Source organism: Ylistrum balloti, unplaced genomic scaffold (assembly GCF_031769215.1).
Source record: "Ylistrum balloti isolate Yb309-2 unplaced genomic scaffold, AGI_CSIRO_Ybal_v1 Utg370196, whole genome shotgun sequence".
In the NCBI taxonomy this organism is placed as follows: Eukaryota; Metazoa; Mollusca; class Bivalvia; order Pectinida; family Pectinidae; genus Ylistrum; species Ylistrum balloti.
The window spans coordinates 1370348-1397046 of NW_026782173.1; the positions used below are offsets into that span (position 1 = coordinate 1370348).

At 35.8% G+C, this 26699-nt stretch overlaps 1 protein-coding gene across 1 annotated transcript in view; it reads right to left on the reverse strand.

Moving 5' to 3' along the window:
• The window catches only part of LOC132551369 (sperm-tail PG-rich repeat-containing protein 2-like), a 69654-nt gene that overhangs the window by 33942 nt on the left and 9013 nt on the right, over positions 1-26699 (reverse strand). The window contains exon 9 of the mRNA XM_060215507.1: positions 21955-22208. Coding sequence (XP_060071490.1) covers positions 21955-22208 — 254 coding nt within the window. The remainder of the gene's footprint in view (positions 1-21954; positions 22209-26699) is intronic.

The following is a 26699-nucleotide window of genomic DNA, read 5'->3' on the forward strand; positions in this document are numbered from 1 at the left end:
AATTCCATCTTTGGCCTGTACAGGATGTAAGAAACTTGGATTAAATGAGTTAACTTTATAGAGAGATAGGTCTAATGATACAATGTCCCTCAATCAGGAAACATAGCCACAGATCAGGACACTGTCCCTCCATCAGGAAACATAGCCACAGATCTGGACACTGTCCCTCAATCAGGAAACACAGCCACAGATCTGGACACTGTCCCTCCATCAGGAAACATAGCCACAGATCTGGACACTGTCCCTCAATCAGGAAACACAGCCACAGATCAGGACATTGTCCCTCAATCAGGAAAGATGGTCACAGATCAGGACATTGTCCCTCCATCAGGAAACATAGCCACAGATCAGGACATTGTCCCTCAATCAGGAAACATAGCCACAGATCAGGACACTGTCCCTCAATCAGGAAACATAGCCACAGATCAGGACATTGTCCTTCATCCAGGAAAGATGGTCACAGATCTGGACACTGTCCCTTAATTAGGAAACATAGCCACAGATCAGGACACTGTCCTTCAATCAGAAAAGATGGTCACAGATCTGGACACTGTCCCTTAATTAGGAAACATAGCCACAGATCAGGACACTGTCCCTCAATCAGGAAACATAGCCACAGATCAGGACATTGTCCTTCATCCAGGAAAGATGGTCACAGATCTGGACACTGTCCCTTAATTAGGAAACATAGCCACAGATCAGGACACTGTCCTTCAATCAGAAAAGATGGTCACAGATCTGGACACTGTCCCTTAATTAGGAAACATAGCCACAGATCAGGACACTGTCCCTCAAGCAGGAAACATAGCCACAGATCAGGACACTGTCCTTCATCCAGGAAAGATGGTCACAGATCTGGACACTGTCCTTTAATCGGGAAAGATGGTCTCACATTAGGAAGGACACTGTCCTTTAATCGAGAAATATGGTCTCACATTAGGAAGGACACTGTCCCTCAATCAGAAAACATGTTCACAGATCTGGACACTGTCCCTTAATTAGGAAACATAGCCACAGATCAGGACACTGTCCCTCAATCAGGAAACATAGCCACAGATCAGGACATTGTCCTTCATCCAGGAAAGATGGTCACAGATCTGGACACTGTCCCTTAATTAGGAAACATAGCCACAGATCAGGACATTGTCCTTCATTCAGGAAAGATGGTCACAGATCTGGACACTGTCCCTTAATTAGGAAACATAGCCACAGATCAGGACACTGTCCCTCAATCAGGAAACATAGCCACAGATCAGGACATTGTCCTTCATCCAGGAAAGATGGTCACAGATCTGGACACTGTCCTTCAATCAGAAAAGATGGTCACAGATCTGGACACTGTCCCTTAATTAGGAAACATAGCCACAGATCAGGACACTGTCCCTCAATCAGGAAACATAGCCACAGATCAGGACACTGTCCTTCATCCAGGAAAGATGGTCACAGATCTGGACACTGTCCTTTAATCGGGAAAGATGGTCTCACATTAGGAAGGACACTGTCCTTTAATCGAGAAATATGGTCTCACATTAGGAAGGACACTGTCCCTCAATCAGAAAACATGTTCACAGATCAGGATACAGTCCTGAATCAGGAATATAAGGTTGCAGATCAGGCACACTGAACCAGGATATCCTGTCTGTAGTCATGAGACATTGTTCTTCTGACATAGAATATGGTAGCCATGATGTAAGAAACCAATAAATATCCATCTTTGACCATTACACATGCCACAACAATGTTTGCCCAACATTAGGTCTACACATAGCTTCCCATTTTACCAGGATGTCATAAAGACATGCATACTACAGAGCAATTAACGCCACAAACAACAGATACAAAATATCAAAACATGAAATATTATCATAAAATGGATTTAAACACTGTTAAGCTCCTGACTTAACATGTGTAAATTGCGAACTGACACACCAGCCTGGATGTTACTAACAATTCTAATTAATAAATGCCTACATGTGCATTTCAAAAGTACATTATGACACAACAAATTATGTCACTAATTTAAATGGTTAGATTCATCTTTGGAGACATGCTCACACCTTGCTGATGAAAAAAGCCTGTTTTCTACTTTGAGGAGTTGACAATATTACAGGTAGCTGTCATTGTAGTCTGACTTAAGATATTTAATAAGCAACAGAGTGCTGTAATCAGGGACCAAGTGTACACCTGGCAGTGTTTACAATGTGCTACATGATTATTCTGCAGATAATTTATTCAAGAATTTAATTAATTTTCTAGAGATTTTATGTAATCTGAAAATTGTTATTAAGAATTATTCATATAAAGACAAATGATTAAAAACAGACCCAAAGTCACGAGATTTAATACATAAGCAAGCATGAAACATGATTTTTACCAACATTAAAAATCTGACTATTTCCTTGCTTTGATGACTGTATGCACTTTTTGTGTTATAAAGAAAATTAACTGATCAGGCAGAAAATATTCAGAATTACACAACAAATTTGATTTTTATATAGAGTATTAGAATGGGGACCATTATAAGCCCCAAAAAGTCCAGTGGAAAAGTCTTCGGTTTGGAGTTTTTGAGGTATTATCTATGCTCAGACCAGCTACAAGCCCTAAGTATTTGTATTGAATCACTCAATTAAATTCTTGTACTAGCTTATCTCCCCCTAGTTTGAGACTTTTAATTACACATTTCCCACTGAACAAAATTACAAACGCTCAATCTTATGATTCTGATATTCTAGAGAAAATCGAATTGTTACCATGTTGGTGTGATTACAGAAATACACATCTTACACAGTACACAAGATGAAATATCATAAGTCATCATGATTTAGGAAAATAATGCTAGGTCAACTACAAATTAATATTTCTGTCAAACAATGGCAGATTATTGTTTCAGATGGTCTGGTCTGGTGCACCATATGTCTGATCATTTCTGTAGACTTAATTATACTCCTGGACAGTGTAAAACTTCACAGTGGATAGCCAGAAATAAAACTAGCCATTAATGAAGGTCACACATTTTTTTGGCATTGACACATGTAATTTGTACCCAGACCCATCATAATGTCTATCACTTCCACAGCAGGGAGCTGGACAGTGCCTCTATAAACACCCCTGGATTGCCACACTAATTTGTCATGGTCAAGTTGACCTTATGACCTATTTATGACAAATGAAACATCACTTCAAACGAAAAAGTTATGACCTCAGATGTGGAAAAATAACATCATAACTGGTGGGTAGCAGATGCTCTCTGGTGCTGATGCTGGAACATCACTGTGTGGGATCCTATATCACCAAATGTTGCTATTTAATGGTGATAAACACTGCATGGGATTGTTACTGTTCACTATACCGATAATCCTCCACCATCTATCTATGCTGACTCTGTAGAATTGTTTACAATCAAACATACATTCATAATCATGGTGGGATATTTCATTTAAAAACTGATAAACAAAAGTGAAGGGTAGCCAATTTTAATGTCTAAGACAGATGGTTGACCAATCTCATTTTGGTGTGTATCCCTATGACTAAATGGCAAGAGAAATTATCCAGGATCAATTTACTAGATGTTTACAGATGTACACTATATTCATTCTCTACTGGTTGTAGGTAGAATATAAATATATTTATGAATGTTCAGAAAAACAAAACAAACATGCCTAATGGCCCAGATAAGCTAAGTTTCATATATACTACGGTATGTATTGGCAAAAACAAAAAAGCCTGATGACCCAGATTGGTTAAGTTTCATTTAAATAGTGTATTGGCCAAGTATACTCTTAAGTACAGTGTGTAATAGCTAAGTATGCTATATAACACAGTGTGTAATAGCTAAGTATGATATATAACAGTGTGTAATAGCTATGTATCCTATATAACACAGTGTGTAACAGCTATGTATCCTATATAACACAGTGTGTAACAGCTAAGTATGCTATATAACACAGTGTATAATAGCTAAGTATGATATATAACACAGTGTGTAATAGCTATGTATCCTATATAACACAGTGTGTAATAGCTAAGTATGCTATATAACACAGTGTGTAATAGCTATGTATCCTATATAACAGTGTGTAATAGCTAAGTATGCTATATAACACAGTGTGTAATAGCTAAGTATGCTATATAACACAGTGTGTAATAGCTAAGTATGCTATATAACACAGTGTGTAACAGCTATGTATCCTATATAACACAGTGTGTAATAGCTATGTATCCTATATAACACAGTGTGTAACAGCTAAGTATGCTATATAACACAGTGTGTATTAGCTAAGTATCCTATATAACACAGTGTGTAATAGCTAAGTATGCTATATAACACAGTGTGTAACAGCTATGTATCCTATATAACACAGTGTGTAATAGCTATGTATCCTATATAACACAGTGTGTAATAGCTAAGTATGCTATATAACACAGTGTGTATTAGCTAAGTATCCTATATAACACAGTGTGTAATAGCTAAGTATGATATATAACACAGTGTGTAATAGCTATGTATCCTATATAACACAGTGTGTAATAGCAATGTATCCTATATAACACAGTGTGTAATAGCTAAGAATTCCTAAACAGTATGTGATAACAACAAATACTGGTAGAATTATGTAGACTGATAATACTCAGTAGATCACTAAGTTACAGTCTTTGCTAAGCACTATCTTACAATTGCTGGCTAGATAATGAACATTCTCACTCATTGTGAAGGAAACTGGTTCATAGTGGTTAGAAATCCACTATCTTAGTGTCATAACAAATGTAGTTATACTGTTATTGCCAAGATAATAATTTTACTGTCACATCACAAAAGATGAAAATTCTGTTATGGTTGTCAAAGTAATTATTTCACTGTCATTGCCAAGGTAACTATTTTGCAGTTATTGCCAAGGTAACTTTTTAACAGCCATTGCCAAGGTAACTAATTTTCTGTTGTTGTCAAGGCAACTAATTTATTGTTGTCAAGGTTATTATTTTATTAATGATGCCAAAATAATTTTTATAAATACAATAGATGTAATTTTTACCTGCTCATTAAATCCTCCACAGCTTTTAAGAAAAACAATACATAAATAAGAAGTAACACAGTTTGTATGTTTGTAACATGAAAGCAATGAATGAAATTAAGTGTGATGACCAGCAGTATGTAGCAACTGACAGGTACAAGGAATACATGGGTGTATGTGATATCCAGACCTGTAGAACTTTGTCAGAAATGCTCCAGTGATTAGCTGAGCAGTGTCAGTCATGATAGAAACAAATTACTGCCCATTTTGGACAGCCCAGAGAGGTTGACCAATGGTCACTAACTGTCCAATCTGTGTACAGGTGATGGATGCCAGACTCCTTTGGTCAGCTGGTTATGGTATATCTACTGTATGATCTAGTGTGGCTGGTCCTATAATCTAGAGATGACAGACATCCACTACCTCTGGCCCAAATAAACATGTCTGCTTTTAATGTTGTTTATACTTAAAAAAAAACTCACAGCAGGAAATCAAATTAATAGCACTGGTCTCATTTCAGGAAAGATTCATACAGCATAATTTGTTGTCATAAAGGTTAGACTGTTATTTATTGGTAACCAATATCATTTTTACTTAAAGCAAGAGTTTTGTTCTGATACAAAACATTTTAGTACACCTAGACAAAGTTAGATCCAGAGTTGGGTTTAAATGCTACTAAATATTGACAGAACAAATTCAATAAATCATGTAATATTAACATGACACAGTCTTGTTTCTTCAACAGGTATAAACTAGGGAGTGGATAGTGCCTCTACTACCATGTAAATCGGCAGACAAGATCTATACTGACAGTTTAGATGTTTTCACCTTGAAAACAGGATGAATTTAGTTGAATTTTTAAAATCTGTTATGAAAGGAGCACTAGAAAAATATCTAATGAAAGCTAGGATGACCTTTAACTTGTCACAGACAAACTCAAAACTCAACTCAGAAACAGTAATCTCATCACTGACCTTTGTGTAGGTATATTAATTTTTGTATAAAAATTCATCTTTGTATAAACTTATTAATCTTTGTATAAAAATTAATCATTGCATAAATATATTAATTTTTGTATAAATTTTGTCCTATGTATGAATATTAATTTTTGTATAAAAATTATCCTTTGTATAAATATATTAATCTTTGTATGAATATTAGCCTTTGTAAAATATGGTTGATTTCATTATGTTTTCTAATTTAAACAGTTGCCATGGTTATGATATTATTCTATATAATATCAACTGAGGTGTTTGTAACAAAATATGACATTCGTATCTGCTTTAACACACAAAATAAAAATAATCAGAGCCATGGGGTATGTAAAAGTATAATGTATCGACATTTGGAACAAGAAAAAGAAAATCTGTGGTATCCTGGATCTTTGTATTAAGTCTGATAAAAATCTGTTTGGAAATGGTGGCAACAGAGAGATGACAATGATGCATAATAAGTAACATCAACCTTCCAGCCACGATTTTGGTCATCTAAGGCATTAAACCTTTGATGAAAGATAATACAGCAAGTAATGAAAGTCTTTAGTAATAACACGATTCTGTCAGAGATTATTCATGAAATGCAATAGTGATCTTGGCCTTGACATTTGACTTTGAAATGAAGACTCCCTGGGGTAAGAAAGTATGTCTAGCGTCATATATGAATCAGAAAAATTTTAAAAAAGAAAATAAAAGGAAACAAGTGAAATGAAAATAGCAGTTATGACAACTTGTGTGTTCTAGAGGCAACTGGACCACAGTATTTCTACACCACAGGTAACACCTTGGTACAGTTTTTGTAATAACACCTGTTTCTGCCGGATTTGTATTACTCATCAGGATTCTATCAGATATACTATCAGCATATTTACTCTCATTCTACATACATCCATGTATAGGAATGGTAGGAAGTAAGAAACAAATTACTTGCTGACAGGTAAAGTGTTTTGTTTGTCAAAGCCATCTAAAACAAAGACTCTCTATTCTGACTGTTGTGTTAAGTGAGGCTCCGGAAGACAGGTAACTGGAAACGTCAGTATTAGTATATATCAACCATGTCAAGTTAAAAAATGATTTCTTTATTTTCTTTTTGGGCTGATATTCTACTTACACCCAGGTACATATATATTGTTGTAAGGTTTCATCTACCTCCATTCTATATATATATATATATGTATGTTTAATTAACAATCCTGGAGTAAAATTAAGGAAAAAACAAACATTGGACAGAGAAAAACATTATTTTTTGTGAGTAAGGTTGCAATGTTAAACTTTTAGAATTTTTTTAAAATAAGTCTTCTTTTTAGATTTTTCCATTTGTCAATTTAATCTGTCTTTGAAAACGTATCCAAGGGTTTTATTCCCTGTAAAGAAAGGAGATTCCAGAACTACAAATATATTGGTCTGACCTTGGACAGAATTTGTCTATGTGGTGAGGATCAATCTTTGCCAACTCATGAAAATTAGACCAAATTGTATACAAAGTTGATAAACTGGTTTTAAGATTTACTTAATTATAATGAATCATGGAGGAGTAAGCCAGGGCAAAGTGGGCAGGTCAGGATGACATATAATAGGTGGAGAACTCACACAAGGTCTTGACAAGCTCAAAGGACCATGTGGTGACTGTCAGGTGGGCTGTCTGTCAGGCCTACAGGGTTAAAACAAGACTGCCACAACCCCAACCCTCAGCAGTGAACTTGTTGCAAAGGTGATCATTGGAAGAATGACCTGGTCTACACAATCTTCTTGAGAGTAATTAGAGAAAATGAGATCAGAGCAATTGTGTGCACAAACACTGCAGACATGACGAGCTGTGTAGTGACAGTGGTATGTAATGTGATCAATGTTTAGGAAGCTTCTCAAGGAGATGGACAAACATTTGTGTAATATAACCCTACAGACTACATCCCAATACCATATGGCTATCCAGGATAATTTACTTACAAAGTGTACCTCTGTCCATATACATTAATGGGAACTTCTCATTTGTATTACTAGCTAACTAGCTCTGGCCAAATACTTCAACTATGTGTGCACACAAAGTTTCATAAAACTCTATGAAATATGAAATGCTTGTGTCTATAGTAAAAGCTATTCAGATATTAGATACCACTATGCACATTGAGATCAAAGAAAGCTGATTTTATCCCAGTGACCTCAGCTACTCCAAAACTTCTGTAGAGGAACATCTGAGGTGAGACACACATTTAGCTAGGTATAAATGGTGTTGACATCACCTTCACACAGTTCTTATGTGGCACTGAGGAGTGATAGATTCTGGAGTCAGAGAGTCCACGGGGTGTCCATGGGAGAGTGATGGAGGCTGGAGGTGTTCATAAGGTGTCCCTGGGGTTACCAGGAGAATTGGAGTGATCAGAAAGGTTGGACACCCTGAGGACACCTGTCATGCAGCACCTATCTACCTAACTGTGTATTGGGTTAGAAAGCACTTCCAGCAAATTAAGGTTAACTGTCCAAGACAAGTCTAACAGTTCACATGTACTTGAAATCCATTTACTGATTCCCTTACAGATTCCCCAGCCCATTCCAAAGCCAATCCACCATTTAAATTTAATTGTGAAACAATAGCAAAGAACATACAGAACACAAACAAGCTGGTCTACAGGGAAAGTCATTCATCAACGTCTGTAGGTAAAGTAAAATTAATGGTGTATCACCAGGTCAAACTCTCACAGCATTAAGACACATAGTGCTGATATATCGCAATGTATCTTAGGATGACCTTCACCACAAATGCCTCTCAAAAAAATCTTGTAATGTACTGCTAGGACTGAAAATAGGATAACAAGGCCATAAAAATATTCCAATTACCTTTTGTAAAAGTGAACTTCAGTAGTAAAACCTCTCAAACATCAAACAATCAACAAATTAATAAATTCAAATTGACAGTCGAGGAACCCAGAAACACAACAAATCTGACAGAAATAGTAAAAGTACAAAGGAACCTATCGCAAGTTCATACACATAAATCTCTCCAAGTTTGTGTAATATCAGCTGTCCTCTTACACAAAACGCACCAAGTTTGGAGTCTCCCATCAACAATTTACTCAAATTAACTGTAAAATTGAAGTGAAACTTTTGCATTCTGCAAATTTTGGTAGAAGAGAAGTATTTTCTGATATCTGTCCTGACAGAAAAAAAACAACAAAAACAAGTTGAGCCGGATGTGAGACTGCATAGCAACTACAGTCGCATGTAATGATTATGTAGATAATTATCATCTTAAAGCAGAACTGTTTTCATTAGGACGGCACAGGTTTGGCACTGTGCACATACTGACAGTGAACGGCAGGGAGGTACAGTGCGACTGGTTTGTCAGATTTACAAATGATGCATATCATGCATGTACACAACCTAATTAGAAATAAATGTAAACGATGTAGGGAAATGAACAGAGAGTAATTAGACCACAGCAGTTGTGTTTGTGTACCACCAGCCCCTGATATATCCACCCTTTACAGTGGTGGAACTTCAAATCAAAATAGCCTTATTATAACCTGACCTTGCGTAACATAATATTAAAAGCTTAAGATGAAAATGAGTTGATTTTGATATTAATTCAGGATGTGTTGACTTCAGATTTACTTTTATTCGTCTAATTCCATTTTTGTATTTAAGACTTTCAGAATAAGATTAGAATTAAGGAAATTAATTAAATAAAACATTGTCTATGTCAAGAAATGGCTTATACCTGTACAACAGAAAGGTCTTTATCGGTACATCTCTCAATGAAAGTTTCTTTTGCCTGGCCCTGTATTTTGGGAGTACAATGCCTACACATATCTAAAGATGTGCCCTGGAGGCCTATACAAATCACTGAATTATGTTCCAATTTCAAGATACCAGTTTTTTCCCTAAGATAGAATACCTAGATTAGTTTCTAAACTCAGTTAAAATGTCTTCAGTCCTCCAGGAAATACAAAAATTGAAAGAGGGAAAAAAAATCAACTCTTCCAGAAAGAGTTGTTGAAATGTTGAGCTCCATGGATCTAGTGATACACACTGAGACAAGCTATCAGTAGGTGCATGAGTCGTGGGGATTATGGGTACATGGAATCTCTGTGATGACATCAAAAGGGCCATTAAATTCATGCTCTGCTTCTTGGGACTTAAATAGACACCCCTAACCCTCTGAAATCAGCCTGATAGGTAACAAGTAGAGTACTGGATGGGCTTGTATTATTTTCATGATTAGTATTTTGCTCTTGTGAACTGATGATATAAAAAAAGTTTATATAAGGAGCTGTACATATGGAAATCTTTGGTGAGTGATATTTTACTTGTATAACAAAACAATTAATCCCAAATCAGTCTGATTCTACAACCATCCAATGTTATACTCAACACCACTTATATCAATCAAAGTGCTGACTCGTGTACCAATTCCAATCTGACTATGCTTCAGGGAAAAAAATATGTGTAATTTGTGACTCAACTTTATGGTTTTTCCCTACTGCCATCTAACGCTACACATCATCTTCACAAGCCTTTCTGTGAAGCAGGCAAAAGTGCAAGTTTCTGTTTTTTCGACTAAAATTCTGTGAATTTCATCCCAGTAAAAATGACACTCCATAGACTTATCAATTTATTACTGCATGTATATCATATCTCCAGAATGATGGACTTCAAGCTCATCTAACATCACCTATGCTTTATTACAGCAATGTTTGTTCTTGTTTTTCGGCTTCCTGAAGGATGAGATTGGAAGAATCAGAAGAAAATGGAGAAGGTCTATGATGGCACAGGGACTTAAATCATAGCCTATATGTTAAATAGCCTATTACAATGACAAAGTTGGGTGAATCCTTACACCAAACAATAGTACACAGATACTTGTCTATGACAGGCCAATAAATTCCTCAGGCCATTTTCCCCATTCCAAATCCTTTTTTCCATTACTAGAAGCAACAGCTTGAGGCAACAGAATTTGACAGACTCTCTGATTAAAGTGATTTGCCTGTTTGATTGAGGGGAAATCAATCCAGGAAGCAATAAAGTCTAACCCCAGCGCCATTTCATCTCACCTCTCTGAAGGCCAATTCCATAGAATGCTGTATGTGTTTAGTTAATGTCTGTACAGACCCAGGGTTGTCCTTCACTGGGTGTGGTGCATATGTTAATTAATGGAAATGAGGGTCGTTTCCCTGGGTATTGGGACCCTGATAAGGGCTCTGGCCTTGAACTGCAAAGCCTGCACATAAAGTCACATTATGAAAGCCACATCAAGGTGTCAAAAATTAGAGACAACATTTCCATGAACATGTGGAGAGATAGCTGCAAGTTACATCAGAGTATTAACACTTCTCAATAAAAAAATATTGTAAACCAACTCTCTTTCGTGGTGACTAACTTTTACGGTTGAAGTATCATAGATAGTACACTTTGATTTACTTCAAAAATTCTACAAGGGAAGGAAGATATCCGAGGTAGGAAGATATCCAAGGTGGAAGGAAGAGAGAAATTCATGGATAGGAAAACGGAAATTGTTAAGTACTGGATGACTCCAAGAAAGGCTGGTATTCACCTATCAACATGCACCTCTATGGTTTAATGGGTCCAGTGTGTAATAGAGCTATCTCTAAGCTAGTGTATCATTGTCAATCCTGAAAGTCCTTTACTGAGAACTGCCAACAGACATAATCTCTCAATACTTCAGCAGATCTCATCCTGGATATGAGCTGTAAGACAAACACCAAATGTATTCTCACTTGTCTGTTCAACACCTTTCTATAGCTGTACATTTTTGGCACATTCGAAACTAAATCAGTCATAAAAATTCTTTCACAGAATGAAAATAGAAAAAGTTTTTATTAGAAACCTGTATCCTTCTGAATGTCTAGCTATTTTTTTCATGGAGAAGTTACTTAAGACATCAAAATTATATCAATATTTGTTTTTAAAATCATTTTTTCAGACAGAAAGAGATTTGAAATGTTGCCTTATCTATGAGAGCTGGTGGAAGTTGACAAGGTAAACTTCTACAGATAAACTCTGAAATGGCATATCTTATTGGCAACTCTCAATGGCTTCTACAGGATAAAAAGCTATCTGCTGATTTTTAATTCAAACTTTTCATGGTTTTATTTAGCAACATAGAAAGCTGAAAATAGTTTAAAGACACTAAATGGATTTATCCTTCATAAGAAGAATGATGATATTCTTTCGTAAGTGAAATGAAGTATGAGCAGAGTTTTTAGTGAATACATAACATCTGATTGTGATATCACCTGTCATTCTACTCAACCTGTTTTAAAAAAACAACAGCAGTCATTTTGAAGTCATTCAGTGCATAACTGAACAAGATGGGGAGTCCAATTGATAATACAAATATCAAAGACAAAGAAAAATTGAAGGATTATCAAACTTTTTCATCAGCCATATAGCCAGATAATCCTTTGTAATCTTCTCACATGTTTTTTTCCTTTACAACACTCAAACATTTTCTGAACTTTCACATTTTTTTTTTGGCTTTCAGCCAATGAAGCACCTTGACAAATCCAATATCAATGACAAGAACCTGTACTTGATAAGTAGGCCTGCCATCTGGTCAGGTTTGTGGAGTCACAGGAGAAAAGTCACAGACAAGTGGAGATAACTTACAAAAACCACAGACAAGTGGAGACAAGTTACAAAATTCACAAACAAGGAGATAACTTACAAAAACCACAGACAAGGGGAGACAAATTACAAAAACCACAGACAATGGGAGACAAGTTACAAAAACCACAGACAAGGGGAGACAAGTTACAAAAATCACAGACAAGGGGAGACAAGTTACAAAAACCATAAGCAGAAGAAGACAAGTTACCCAAATCACAGACAAGGAGATAAAATTTACACAAATCACAGACAAGGAGATAAAATTTACACAAATCACAGACAAGGAGATAAAATTTACACAAATCATTGACAAGGGGATACGATTTACACAAATCATTGACAAGGGGATACGATTTACACAAAACATTGACAAGGGGATACGATTTACACAAATCACAGACAAGGGGATACGATTTACACAAATCACAGAAAAAGGGATACCATTTATATTTATACAAATGACTGGCAAGGGGATTCAAGTTACACAAATCACAGGTAAGTTCAGTTAAGTCCTTACACAAATCACATGGAAAGGAAGACACATCCTTACAAAAACCCCAGGGATGGGGTACAGTGAAGGGAAGATAAGTCCTTACACAAATCACATGGAACGGGAGACACATCCTTACAAAAACCACAGGGATGGGGCACAGAGAAGGGGAGATAAGTCCTTACACAAATCATAGGGAAGGGGAGATAAATTCTTCACAAACCACAGGGATGGGGCACAGAGAACGGGAAACAAGCTACAGGAATCCAACAATCTCTCTTTACAAATATCATGCAAAAATAGAAGACCGAAGCCGAAACACTTTTTAAGAAAATCATAAACCTTGCAAAATAGTTGTAATGTTAAGCTGAATGCAGTTTTTTTTTTTTACAAATATGTTCTGTATAAAGAATTTCTTTCTTGATAATATAAGTAAAAACATGTGTGTAAAAACAATGTGAAAGAGAATTTACATGGGTATTTAGATTTGAGAATCCCAGTATACAAGCCATGAGATTAGAAACATTTGTGGAAACCCTTTACAAATGCCAGACAAGAAGATACAGTGTACAGTGGAGCGTTTTAATTACAGGAATTCAAAGAATTCTTTTTTCTTTTCTCAGAATGACTTGATGTTACAACATGGGAAACATGTCAATTTTCTTCACATGCTTTAAACTTTCTCTGTTATTTTTGGTTTACATTAAAAACAAATATCTTGACTCTGCAAATTTGAGAAATTGTATGAGTAAGCCAGAAAAATATTACCAATTCTAAATATGAAGCAGTATTTTGTAATAATTCCAATTTCCCTTTTCTCAGAATTTATCATGTCAAATCAAATGGTGTTAAGTAAGTTATTCTTTGACATTTCTGATAAAATGTTGTTGATATGATGGGTCTTCTTACTGTACAAGAAATCTGACATGATAAAGTTTAAACCTGATCATCTTAGACAGAGGCAGTCACCTTTCTCCCTAGATGTCTGGGACCTGACATCAGGTAAGTTTGTTTCATCATGGTAGAATGACATTTAAAAGAGAAAGAAAAACAGGTGGAAAGATAGGAGCTATAGAGTGAGATTATTGATGGTAAAGGAGTGTAATAAATTCTGTACACCCACAGGTAGGTAGTTCACAACCACATGCTAATGAGTACAAATTTCATTTTAAGGAGAAAACAATCAGGTGTGGTAGTAGATCTTGAGTGTGGCTATTGATAGGTGTATTGAGTTAGGGGTATGTAACTGGTCTGCCCACCCTAATCTGCCTACAGGTCTGATAAGCCTTGTAAGCAGTCCAATTCATCTACTCCATTATCAAACTCATGACAGATACATTCACATTTTTCTCCTGAATTTGAAAATTTCTCATGCATTACAATAATTGCTGCAAATTACGTACAGCTGAAATGCCAAGACGTCTGATCTTATCGGGGTTCCTCTGTATACCGACGCTTTTTTATTTATATCAATTCACTCAGTGTTTAATTTTCAAATCTTTTCACTGGCAAAGAAATTAGGCAAGTTTTTACAAGCCAATAATTGGACTTAATTCTATGCATACTGTGTATAGGGCAGCCATGTTTTCTAGCATTGATTCAGTAGAGACATAAACCTCGCCTTATTAACTTGGGATATGTAATTGTATGAAATGAATATCTGCCAGTAAAACTTGCCTAAAAGGCTGTCACGCCACATAAACTAGCTATACAGCCTGATGTAACTATATAAAACAAACCCACGACCAAGGAAATCAATTACACAAACCTAATCTACAAAACAGATCTGTCTAAGTGTCTACCCCCTTTGTGAATGTCTTTCAGATTTACTTTAAACCTACTCACACTTTAAAAAGAAGACCTTTACACATATTCAGGTTTCCTCTACAAATTTATTACTTAATGCTTTTTCATCAAGACTTTATTTTTGAAAAGAACATCTCGAATATTTAGTTTGAAAGATGGGAGATTTCTGTGTGACTTTATATCAATCTTTGACAATAAATATCTGAGAGAGGTATTCACATGATATATATCAGATGCTATGGTATCTAATAGTGAAAAAGGCTTTTATTGTGTGGAACGACTGACAAGATAACAAATAGGTTTACCCATACACAAAGTTTTAAAATCACAACTATTTGTGCTCTTCAGCTGAAATATCAATTGAAATATGTGAATTTCTTCCGTTTGTGTTGTTACAGATGATATTATACATGTGAAGCTTTTGAGACATCAGGAACCAGTAAATCGGAGTTGCATAAGAACAAGATATTCTGCCTTTAATGAATGAAACAACAAATTTCATTGTTACTAAATACAAAAAAGATGCAGAAAGGTCTAACATGCAGTAATACAGACATTAAGCTTTGGAATATTGATATTTGCCATTATTTTGGCTCAACAATCGCATGTAGGCCCTAAACGATTTTACTGGACCAATTCATTCCAGGGCTGTGTTTTGTACTAAGAATATAAGTCTTATTTAAGATGTAATTCCACAAGATTTAAAGAAAATGAGTTGCACAAGACACTCCAAGAAATGAACAATCAGATTTATGATAATTTGCCTCAATAAAATAGAAGTGTAATGGAATATTTATTCCAAGGATGGCACAATGGCTGAAATTTGATAGTGCACAGAGATGGAAAATAAATAGTTTCATCCTAAGGACAAAAGACAAAGCTACCCTGTAATTGACTTATCCCCTTTTGGGAGGCAGGATCGTGTCTTGCACTTGTGAAATTTCCTAGCCAGCCACCAAGTGAAATGATTCTCACCACAAGGGAGTCAAGCTTTTATCATTGTTTTGTCAATCAAAGAATTTGAAACAATACCAAGGGCAAGCCTTAATAGAAGAAAGGGGAGCCATTTTCTTAATAGCAGCACTATCTGTCGTTCATGGGTGGTTGAGAATCAATAGGTTTTAGCAGGTCTGTGCTGGCACAAGCCACACTCCCATCTTCAAATTTATGTTATTTCATCAAGTTTTCCTGTTCAAGGTTTTCATGTGAACTGTTGGTGGTCACACTGATGCACCGGTAATTAGTGATGTAATCATAATTAGTGCATGTCACTTAAGACAAATTCTACTCCCTGCAAGTTCATAACAACGAATGTGTGTCCAGCTAGTTTGAGTTGGATGCAGGGAGGGAAATCGAAGGCCATTGTCAGGGTGTTAGACAGGCCCTGACATCAGACAAAGACCAGCCAAGAGAAATTACCTTAAAAATTAAACTGCCAGTGAGCTAACTGTCCTACAGACAGAGCTAGATTGGACAACAAATGGGATGACATGGAGACAAAGCACCATATACAAAATACATGAGTTTATATAAGTCCCAGCTGCCTATGTTTATTAGAACTTCAAGGTCCCGTACATCATGGTTACTAGGGCAGCCTCGTCTCTCACACTGCTAACCTTGACTATACCCTTCCACAAACTCGGAGAACGTAAGAAATTAATCATCCGAATCTCAGCAAACTGGAATATTTCCATTTTAACGCCTAAATATTACATAAAAACTTGAGAGTTTGGAGTGTACAGATACTGTTTGAGTATGAATCGTTCCTTGTAAAGAGCCCGTTTGAACAGTTTTCTACCTAATACCCCTGTGGGGTTCCAAGTCCTCGAACATTTGACAGTCATCCTCATAAATCGGCATGACTCGCATCCTACACGTGCATCTCATTAACTAATTTATTCTGATTTGTTTTTTTTCTCCAAAATGATCTACACACTTAAGAAGCATACATATATATGAGGATAGAGTTCACATTTAATAGGTGTGTGTCGTGGGTTTATAATGATCAGCTGAGTCATCAACGCTGCTTCCCCATCTCCTCACCAATCCTACCTATCAATTTTAATGAAGTTGGGATTTTAAAGAAAATCTGAAATAATCTAATAATGCATAGAACATAATGACAGCCGTAGAATATCTTGGTTGGTAATTTTCTATTTCCTATAAAAGCTTGTGTTTTTAAAACATCTTCATCAGCGATAGACCCCTTTTCTAAATCATGTCGTGTAGACAAAGAATATATAGCTTTAAACTGTACCTGATTTTCTTTTTCACATGAGATGGAAAAGTTTATCATTAAGTAATATAGGGAGATATATTTACTGGCTTGGCAGTGTATGATTTATTAAATGGTTTCACATGAAATGTAATTATAGTCATTCAATTATGTCTATGATTTAATTTTCCCATTTTCCATTTTCAAATTACCAGAAAAGATTATAATGTATGAGAAGCTAATTATTTTGTACTATTTGTTATGACTGTTTTTTTTATTATCATTTTTATAAAAAAAACAGTATTAAGATTTTATAAAGATGAAGAAGATGAAGAAGAAGAAGACATTTATTAAATGAAATGCTTAGAAGATAATTATATGGAATATTTTGACTGATCAATTTTGTAAGTCAAATTTTTGTTAAAACTTTTCCCCATATAGAATTTCATTTACATTGAATAACATTAAATTTCATCAATTAATTACAAATGCAAATCTGCCAAAAATGTTCTTTTTTCTTCAAAATGTATTAGATATTTTTTTTTGTTTTTTAGGGTTGATCTCAAATGTAAATAAAATTTAGCCTGGACAATCAGACATGCAACATCATGCACAAAAATCTCTTATCATTATACATATTGGCCAAAGTGCCAAGGGAGCTAACCCCTACACTGTGTATAATGTTGGGACCATGTGCTTACCAACCACAAACCCCCTCTCTATGGTAATAGGGCCAATTGCATATGTCGTGCTGAATGAACTTTTTGCTGATAACAAGAAGAAAAATTGACTTGAAGATAAATGAAGTAAATTAGGAAGGTCCCTTATGGGGGATGTGTGGCAAGAAGGCAGTGCAGCAAGCCTTGCACAGGGCTGACCCCTTGTTAGGCGAATGACATGATCTCCAGTCGTACAGAAAATTAGATACGGAACAACACTCACAAATCAAGCAGACAGAAGTATCCTTGCTGATAATTTTTTGGTAATTTTGCGACAGAGTTTGCAACAGTGATGATCATATTCTTTGTCCTAGACAAAGCTTGATGGATGGCAAGATTAGGCTGTGCCCAAACTTGGATGAAATCCTGGTGCCACTGTTAAATACTGGTAATGTGCTTGGAATGGGATCATATCCATAATTTTGCATAATACTGGAATTGGTCGTGCCAAGCAAACATCTATCTGATGGTGTATAATCAGGCTTCAACTCTCAACTTTATCTCATTATTGTGAAAATTTGACATTTTTTCATCAACTATCTCTTCCCCATTATTCTTTGCTTGGCTATGATTGAAGATTTAAATTCAGATTTAGAATAGTGATATTGAGTTGTCTGTAATAGTAATGAAGATCCGTAGCCTTCGGCTGATGAAGTGGTCTACCTACATCAAAGTGCACCCACCATGCTATTTACTAAAGTACATATTTTTTTTGCTGTTTAATGAATCTAAGTATTATGGAAAGTCGTAACCTTCCTACCCTCTGATGACAGTTGAATGACCCTGATCAAAGGAATGTACTACTCATCGTAGAATCAGGGGATAAAAAGACTACATTAAAAAAGTCTGGACTGATGGCGGTGTATTCATCATCGTTAGTGTAATGTAAATAGTAATTATCATACTATCCTAAAACATCTACACACTCATTCACAACATTTCACATTACTGTAAATAAATGTATCTGATGCTTTAGGTGTCCAACGCGAGTATGAAAAATTTTCTAATTACTCTAAGTGATCAGAGACACGACCCAGCCGACAAAGCCAAATACTGTACTGAAAACAAAAAGGAAAACTTGTTACATTGTAACGTCAGTCAAAACGTTGGTGTTGTCATTTTTTTGGAGAAATGAGAAAGAGAGGACCATAGTCGGTATCAAGAAATGAGATTAACCAAATAAATTCTCCATTCCCTCTGTAGGTAATATCCCTAGGTCTATCTATACTTATCAGGCACAGACTTGATTCCAGTAGAGTACAGCAGATTGTAATCTTTATATATATATATATATATATTTTTATATAATATTTTTACATGGAATTGCAATGACTAATATATTATCCTGGATTTGGCACTTAATCATTTAATATCAGGTTTAAAACTGATCAATAAGGGCTAGGTAAATCCTATTTATCCTCTAAGTCTAGTCAATTACAGCAAGGGTGGGGGTGGGGTCCTAACCACAGTAGTCCTCTAGTCTAAGTCTAGTCAATTACAGCAAGGGCTGGTCCTAACCACAGTGTCCTCTAGCCTAAGTCTAGTCAATTACAGCAAGGGCTGGTCCTAACCACAGTAGTCCTCTTGTCTAAGTCTAGTCAATTACAGCAAGGGCTGGTCCTAACTACAGTAGTCCTCTTGTCTAAGTCTAGTCAATTACAGCAAGGGCTGGTCCTAACCACAGTAGTCCTCTTGTCTAAGTCTAGTCAATTACAACAAGGTCTGGTCCTAACAGCAGTAGTCCTCTAGCCTAAGTCTAGTCAATTACAGCAAGGGCTGGTCCTAACAGCAGTAGTCCTCTAGCCTAAGTCTAGTCATTTACAGCAAGGGCTGGTCCTAACCACAGTAGTCCTCTTGTCTAAGTCTAGTCAATTACAGCAAGGTCCTAACCACAATGTCCTCTTGTCTAAGTCTAGTCAATTACAGCAAGGGCTGGTCCTAACAGCAGTAGTCCTCTAGCCTAAGTCTAGTCAATTACAGCAAGGGCTGGTCCTAACCACAGTAGTCCTCTTGTCTAAGTCTAGTCAATTACAGCAAGGTCTGGTCCTAACAGCAGTAGTCCTCTAGCCTAAGTCTAGTCAATTACAGCAAGGGCTGGTCCTAACCACAGTAGTCCTCTTGTCTAAGTCTAGTCAATTACAGCAAGGTCTGGTCCTAACAGCAGTAGTCCTCTAGCCTAAGTCTAGTCAATTACAGCAAGGGCTGGTCCTAACCACAGTAGTCCTCTTGTCTAAGTCTAGTCAATTACAGCAAGGTCTGGTCCTAACAGCAGTAGTCCTCTAGCCTAAGTCTAGTCAATTACAGCAAGGGCTGGTCCTAACCAAAGTAGTCCTATAGTCTAAGTCTAGTCAATTACAGCAAGGTTTGGTCCTAACCACAGCAGTCCGCTAGTAGGACTAGTAGATTACAGCGAGAGCTAGGCCGAATCCTTAACTCAGGTATCTTATGACTAATCTAAATAGCATTTCACTGATATATATAAAACTTATTATAATATAAGTGATAATTGCCAAAAGTTTCATTGATTCTCATCTGTTCTACAATAGGCAAACTTCTATATATACCTGTATATCTGACATCATACATCTTTCAACATTCCACTGAAATATTATTGTCTGTTACACTACCATCATTATATAGAAATGTAAACTATTGTGATAAATTAGTCATTGTTCTATATCATCTCTGCACTTCAAGTTTACATATAGAAATACAATTATATCATTACATACACATAAATTTACATATCTGAACAATGATTTGTAATAATTCAGGGCATTCGATTTTTTATTTCTTAACTTAAAACAAATCATTGAGAGTGTTAATTCCTTCCACTTGCTAGACCCCATCATCAATAACATAATGATGATTGATCATATGTAGATTGTCTTGTCGTCTATGTGATGTCATTATGTGATGGTTCTTAGTACCAGTGGTACATATTTGTCTGGCGTGTTTCGTCATACAGTGAATATCTGTCATTATAAACATCTGCCAGCTAAACAAGGCGGTAGTAATCCCCAATAACCTAGATGAGTTATGGCTAGATACCGCCACTATGACGATTAAGGCAATCATTTAAATTCAAAGCAGTTATGCAAGATTAATTTTATGCAGATTCTTAGACCCATCTGTTAAATATTACACTTTAGAATAACAAATCCATTTGAAATTTGATATATAAAAAGCCTAATTTAATAGCATTTCCTTTAAAGTTGTAGAAGGAAGCCCCTAACCTTCCCTTTACTTTGACCAAGATCATTTGATATCTGGGTTTATAGTACTGTGTTATAGCACCCTTACACAAAATGGTACTTTGTTATTTCATGGATCACTGACAGTGGGTTTTTTGATGTTCTGTATCGGTGACCAGTATATTTAGTTAATGAATAGCAACAGGTGACAATCCCAACCAGAGACAGTTATTGATTTCAGCTTATCAAATATTTATTCTTTCATCTTCTGTTCTCCATTGAAAGGAAAATTTCTATAATTTATAATTTTTGTGTTATCATGTCAATTAATTTCAATTTCGAAAGTGGTTGATTGCTGTATAGTGTTCCCATGGGACTTAGTTGTTCAAGGTGTCGTGCATGTAACTGGACCACTATAATATTTACAGATAGTGTAGAAAACATCAGAATTCAAAATCTACAGCTATCAAACAGCATGTTAAAAATCGGATTTTGTTCAGTTCACTAGCAAAACAGTGGAGAGGCCTGACAAACATTATGTTTTTAATTTGGAATGATTACCATGATGACAATTTATAATTCGTCAAGTTGTAGACTGAATTACTGTCTTTGCTTCAAAATCTACTCCTTCTTCTGACATTTCTTTCAGGATTTTAACAATGTCAGTTGATATGATATTGTCTACAATTTTAGAAATATCATTTATCTTTAGTGCCAAGTCTAAGATCATCCTTTACAGTTACAATCAGTACCTGATCTGATCCTTTACCAACAATGAGACATTTATGGTATCTTTAGGTGATATTTCTCTCTCTAACCCGATCTAGACCAATGTTCCTGCTACACTAACAATGTGATCGATGATAATGAAATCTCAAATATAAGAAAATATGAATATGTACCTTTATAACACTAGGTTGCTCTGTGAGGCGAGAGGTCACGGAGGCAAAGGTCGAGGACAGGTTAGGATATCTGTTCTTGAATGGTTTCTCCTTGACCTGATAGTGGGCGGGGCCAGGGATTTCCACCTCGTCCTTCTTGGTCATTGTCTTGATCCTGACAGATGTTGTACCAAACACTCCCTTTCGTGTACTCTCAATGTATGCCTTCCTCATACTGTCTGAACCCATACCTGTAATGTTATAGGCTCCTGGACCTACAACACAACATAAGGGTCAATAGGTTACTGACTAAGTTTATCATATGTATGTTTATAATATTGTTTTCAGAGAGTATTGAAGTTATAGAAAAGTATGAAGTGTATTGGGAGGCAAGGGGTGGTGTGGTGTGGGATGGTGATATCAAAGTTGCTAGACAGAAGTGTAAAATATGAAAAAAATAAGATTATATACAAAAACTGGTGTGTGAAGGGAAAAGGGTGTGACAAGCATGAAAAAGTAAGCATGTTGGAAAGCACTGGAGTTGGAGTGAAATGAATGGAATTAAAGTTTGTCAGGAGGAGCAAATCTGTCGGGATAATACACAAAGTGATTCCTATCTTAAAACTATCTAAATCGCATACACACAGAGAGGGGTACTGTCACATGAAGTTATTAGAATCAGGAAAACAATTTTTTTTGTTATTACAATGTTTCAGTTGATGACTAGTAAATATCTCCCTCTACTCCCAAACAAATAATTATCATTGTTTGACAATTTTCAATGAAAAATTAACGGTGAGTTACAAATTTACATCACAAAATGATCATGATATTGTTACCATGTGTTAAGTTTTACCAAAACCTCCTGAGAAATAAAGGTTTTCTGTAAATAGTTACGGTGATATTGGCTGTGGCAGTCATGTCCAGAAAAACCAACTCGACTGAGGTATTGTCCCAGTTTATTTATGTTAAAGTTTTATAAAAAAATCCCTGAAAATAAAATCAACAGAGTGATATGCACTAATGAATCATGATTCTATGTTAATAGTGATAGTGGCATTGACCTTGGAGCCACGAAAGATGAACACATTTCATGTATACAACAGCAATTCTATTGTAAATTTCAGAGAAATGCATGCTGTTTGCCTTTGAATCATTGTAGACAAGTTTGCAGATTGCCATTAGAACGAGACAGGTGCAGTTTAATGTTTCTTGATTAGTTAGAAAGAATTCAAACTACGTAGTGGCCTACTTCTGACTACTATAACAGGTGTCTTTTCAAGTGATTTAATATCATCTGTGGCTTACGATATATATTCCTACTACTTCAAATTTTTCTTGATGATGAAACAAAGGTAAAGCATTAATTAACTGGATATTGCTATAAACTGCTGCTGTACATTTGTCTTTGTAAAAAGAGACTACAGACTACTTCAGACTACACTAAAAACCAATATCGTGGCATTACACAGGTAGTTTACAAAATCAACAGGCAATTTGCTGCCAAATACTTGAGTAAGTTTTCCAGTTGATCAGATGGTTAAAGGATTGTGCAGAGGCCTATTTCCCACTGGAAATGTAATAGGTTGTGTTGATAGCTAGTGATCAATGCACAGATTACAAACATGAAGAGATTCTTGAAATAGATACATTTGCATAAAGTAAAGCCTATTTACAATAATTACGATGACAGTAAAACTTAAAACACTTCACAGACATACTTCTAAAAATCCTGTTTTCGGTGTGGCTAAATTTTCCATTTAGATGAGACAGATACCCAGTCTGTTCTAATGCATAAAAGTGTAAAGATGGCTGTCCATCACCGAGGCTTAATCACTCCTCTGGGTGATATTACTGTCCTTAAGCAGGCTCCTATGTTCTGGTCTAGTCTCATTTCTTAAGCACAAATTAAGACATTGATAACATGGTTGTAAAATATTTTATAGAAATGTGTGAAAATATGACCAGTGAGTTGAGTGTGCACACCTTATTTGTTACATCTGTGAGAAGGCTTAAACATTTAATTTATCCCCTGATAGAGATTTTTGACACCCTATAAAATACTTGATGTATGCTTAAGTAATGAGAGTCCCTCTTCATATGGCCAGTTTGACATGACTCACTGTTCTACATTTCCATGTCTCCACATTTGAATGCAAGAAATATATGCATGGTCAGCCAACCAACCAACCCAGAAAGTCTACAGCCAAGACTAACACAGTGCAGTACAATCATTGAAGGTGTAAATATAAACCTTTCTGTTGGCATTAGGTGGGAGTTTTGTTGCTGACGTGGAGTTGATGGTCTGTCTTTAGTCGATGTACTTTAGGCGATGTTAAGTTGTGATGTAATCCCTTTAGCCGCTTATTACATAATGTCGTGAGCAAAAGTACCAACTGTACCAGTCATATTTATTTCAAACAAAGCAGATTTCGATTTTTACAGGCAAGGTCATCTGTGAAATTAATTCCTGACTCTATATTCCACTAGTGAGTTGGAAATGACACAGCAGGTAACATGCAACCCACTCATCATCTCTAACAGTACAAAATGTCAGTCTTTCCTGGCCCTCTCCGAGACGGCTGTACTGACTGAAAAAAACAGAAGACTTTGCCACATGGAATAACCTGTCCTTATAATAATAAATCTTCTGACTTTTCAAACAAGGTATTATTTTTTCCAAGATTTCTTCAGGGTTGATCTATCTTTCATTCTGTATTGGTCATTCCATCTGCATAATTGTCTTTTCTTCCAACCATATTGGTTTTTCATCCTGACTATATTGGTTTTTCATCCTGACTATATTGGTCTTTCATTCTGACTATATTGGTCTTTCCTTCTGACTATATTGGTCTTTCATTCTGACTATATTGGTCTTTCCTTCTGACTATATTGGTCTTTCATTCTGACTATATTGGTCTTTTATCCTGACTATATTGGTCTTTCCTTCTGACTATATTGGTTTTTCATCCTGACTATATTGGTTTTTCATCCTGACTATATTGGTCTTTCATCCTGACTATATTGGTCTTTTATCCTGACTATATTGGTCTTTCCTTCTGACTATATTGGTCTTTCATTCTGACTATATTGGTCTTTCCTTCTGACTATATTGGTCTTTCCTTCTGACTATATTGGTCTTTCATTCTGTCTATATTTGTCTTTTATCCTGACTATATTGGTCTTTTATCCTGACTATATTGGTCTTTCATCCTGACTATATTGGTCTTTCCTTCTGACTATATTGGTCTTTCATCCTGACTATATTGGTCTTTCCTTCTGACTATATTTGTCTTTTATCCTGACTATATTGGTCTTTTATCCTGACTATATTGGTCTTTCATCCTGACTATATTGGTCTTTCCTTCTGACTATATTGGTCTTTTATCCTGACTATATTGGTCTTTCCTTCTGACTATATTGGTCTTTCCTTCTGACTATATTGGTCTTTTATCCTGACTATATTGGTCTTTTATCCTGACTATATTGGTCTTTCCTTCTGACTATATTGGTCTTTTATCCTGACTATATTGGTCTTTCCTTCTGACTATATTGGTCTTTCCTTCTGACTATATTGGTCTTTTATCCTGACTATATTGGTCTTTCATCCTGACTATATTGGTCTTTCCTTCTGACTATATTGGTCTTTTATCCTGACTATATTGGTCTTTTATCCTGACTATATTGGTCTTTTATCCTGACTATATTGGTCTTTCATCCTGACTATATTTGTCTTTCCTTCTGACTATATTGGTCTTTCATTCTGACTATATTGGTCTTTCCTTCTGACTATATTGGTCTTTCATTCTGACTATATACATCTTTCATTCTGACTATATTGGCTTTCTTCTCACCACCAAGTATGTTGGTCTTCCAATCTGACTCTTCATATTGGCCTTTCTTTTTGACTTGATCTTGACTTGTCTGTCTGTGGGTTGCTCACAAAGAATGCCAAGGACAACAGTAGAGCCACATCAACATTTACAATGTATTTTCTATATAAAATTACATCATAACAAAAGAATACTTCCTGATCATTGTAGAAACATTAGTCTAGAATGAATTCTTCAGCAACCACTTAGAATAAGAAACTTCAATAGACACACTCTGGCTTGTGTGATTTCATCGTTGACTCCTGGCTACATTGATTTAGCATTACCATGTTTGTACCAATAGATTAATTGTATGACAACTAAAAAACCAGCAAATTGATGACTAGAAAGTTCCAAAATCTGATAACAGTTCCTAGAACTGATAGCCTCACACAACAGATTTAGAGCTTTGACGAAATGGACCTGAATTATAACTTTTCAATTAAAGCGCCATAAAGGCTGATGGTATCAGAAATGATAGGTGTCATAATGTGTAGGGAACATGGAAGCAATTTAAAACCAGTTAAAGAAGCAGCCAAATACACTGCTATCATAATAGATCTGTGGAACAAAGGAAATCAATTTCATGGTGATATTTATATTATATCAGCTCAAAGGATGTGAAACATAATTCAATTTTTTATCATGTATATTTAGATTGTAAGGGTTAGGGTATGCAGTGACATGTCATAATCTTGTCGATGACAGCGTGAATTTTCTCCCTCATGCAACCTGCCACGTAACAGACCTGTAAGGATGGGGGACCAGGGGGGGTGAGTCACTGTTCTTTATATGGCAGTACATCCATATTTCATCCCTATCTGATGAATGTGACAGAATTATGGAAATGACTATAAACCATGACTACAACAGGACAATAAAACATGGAGGTGT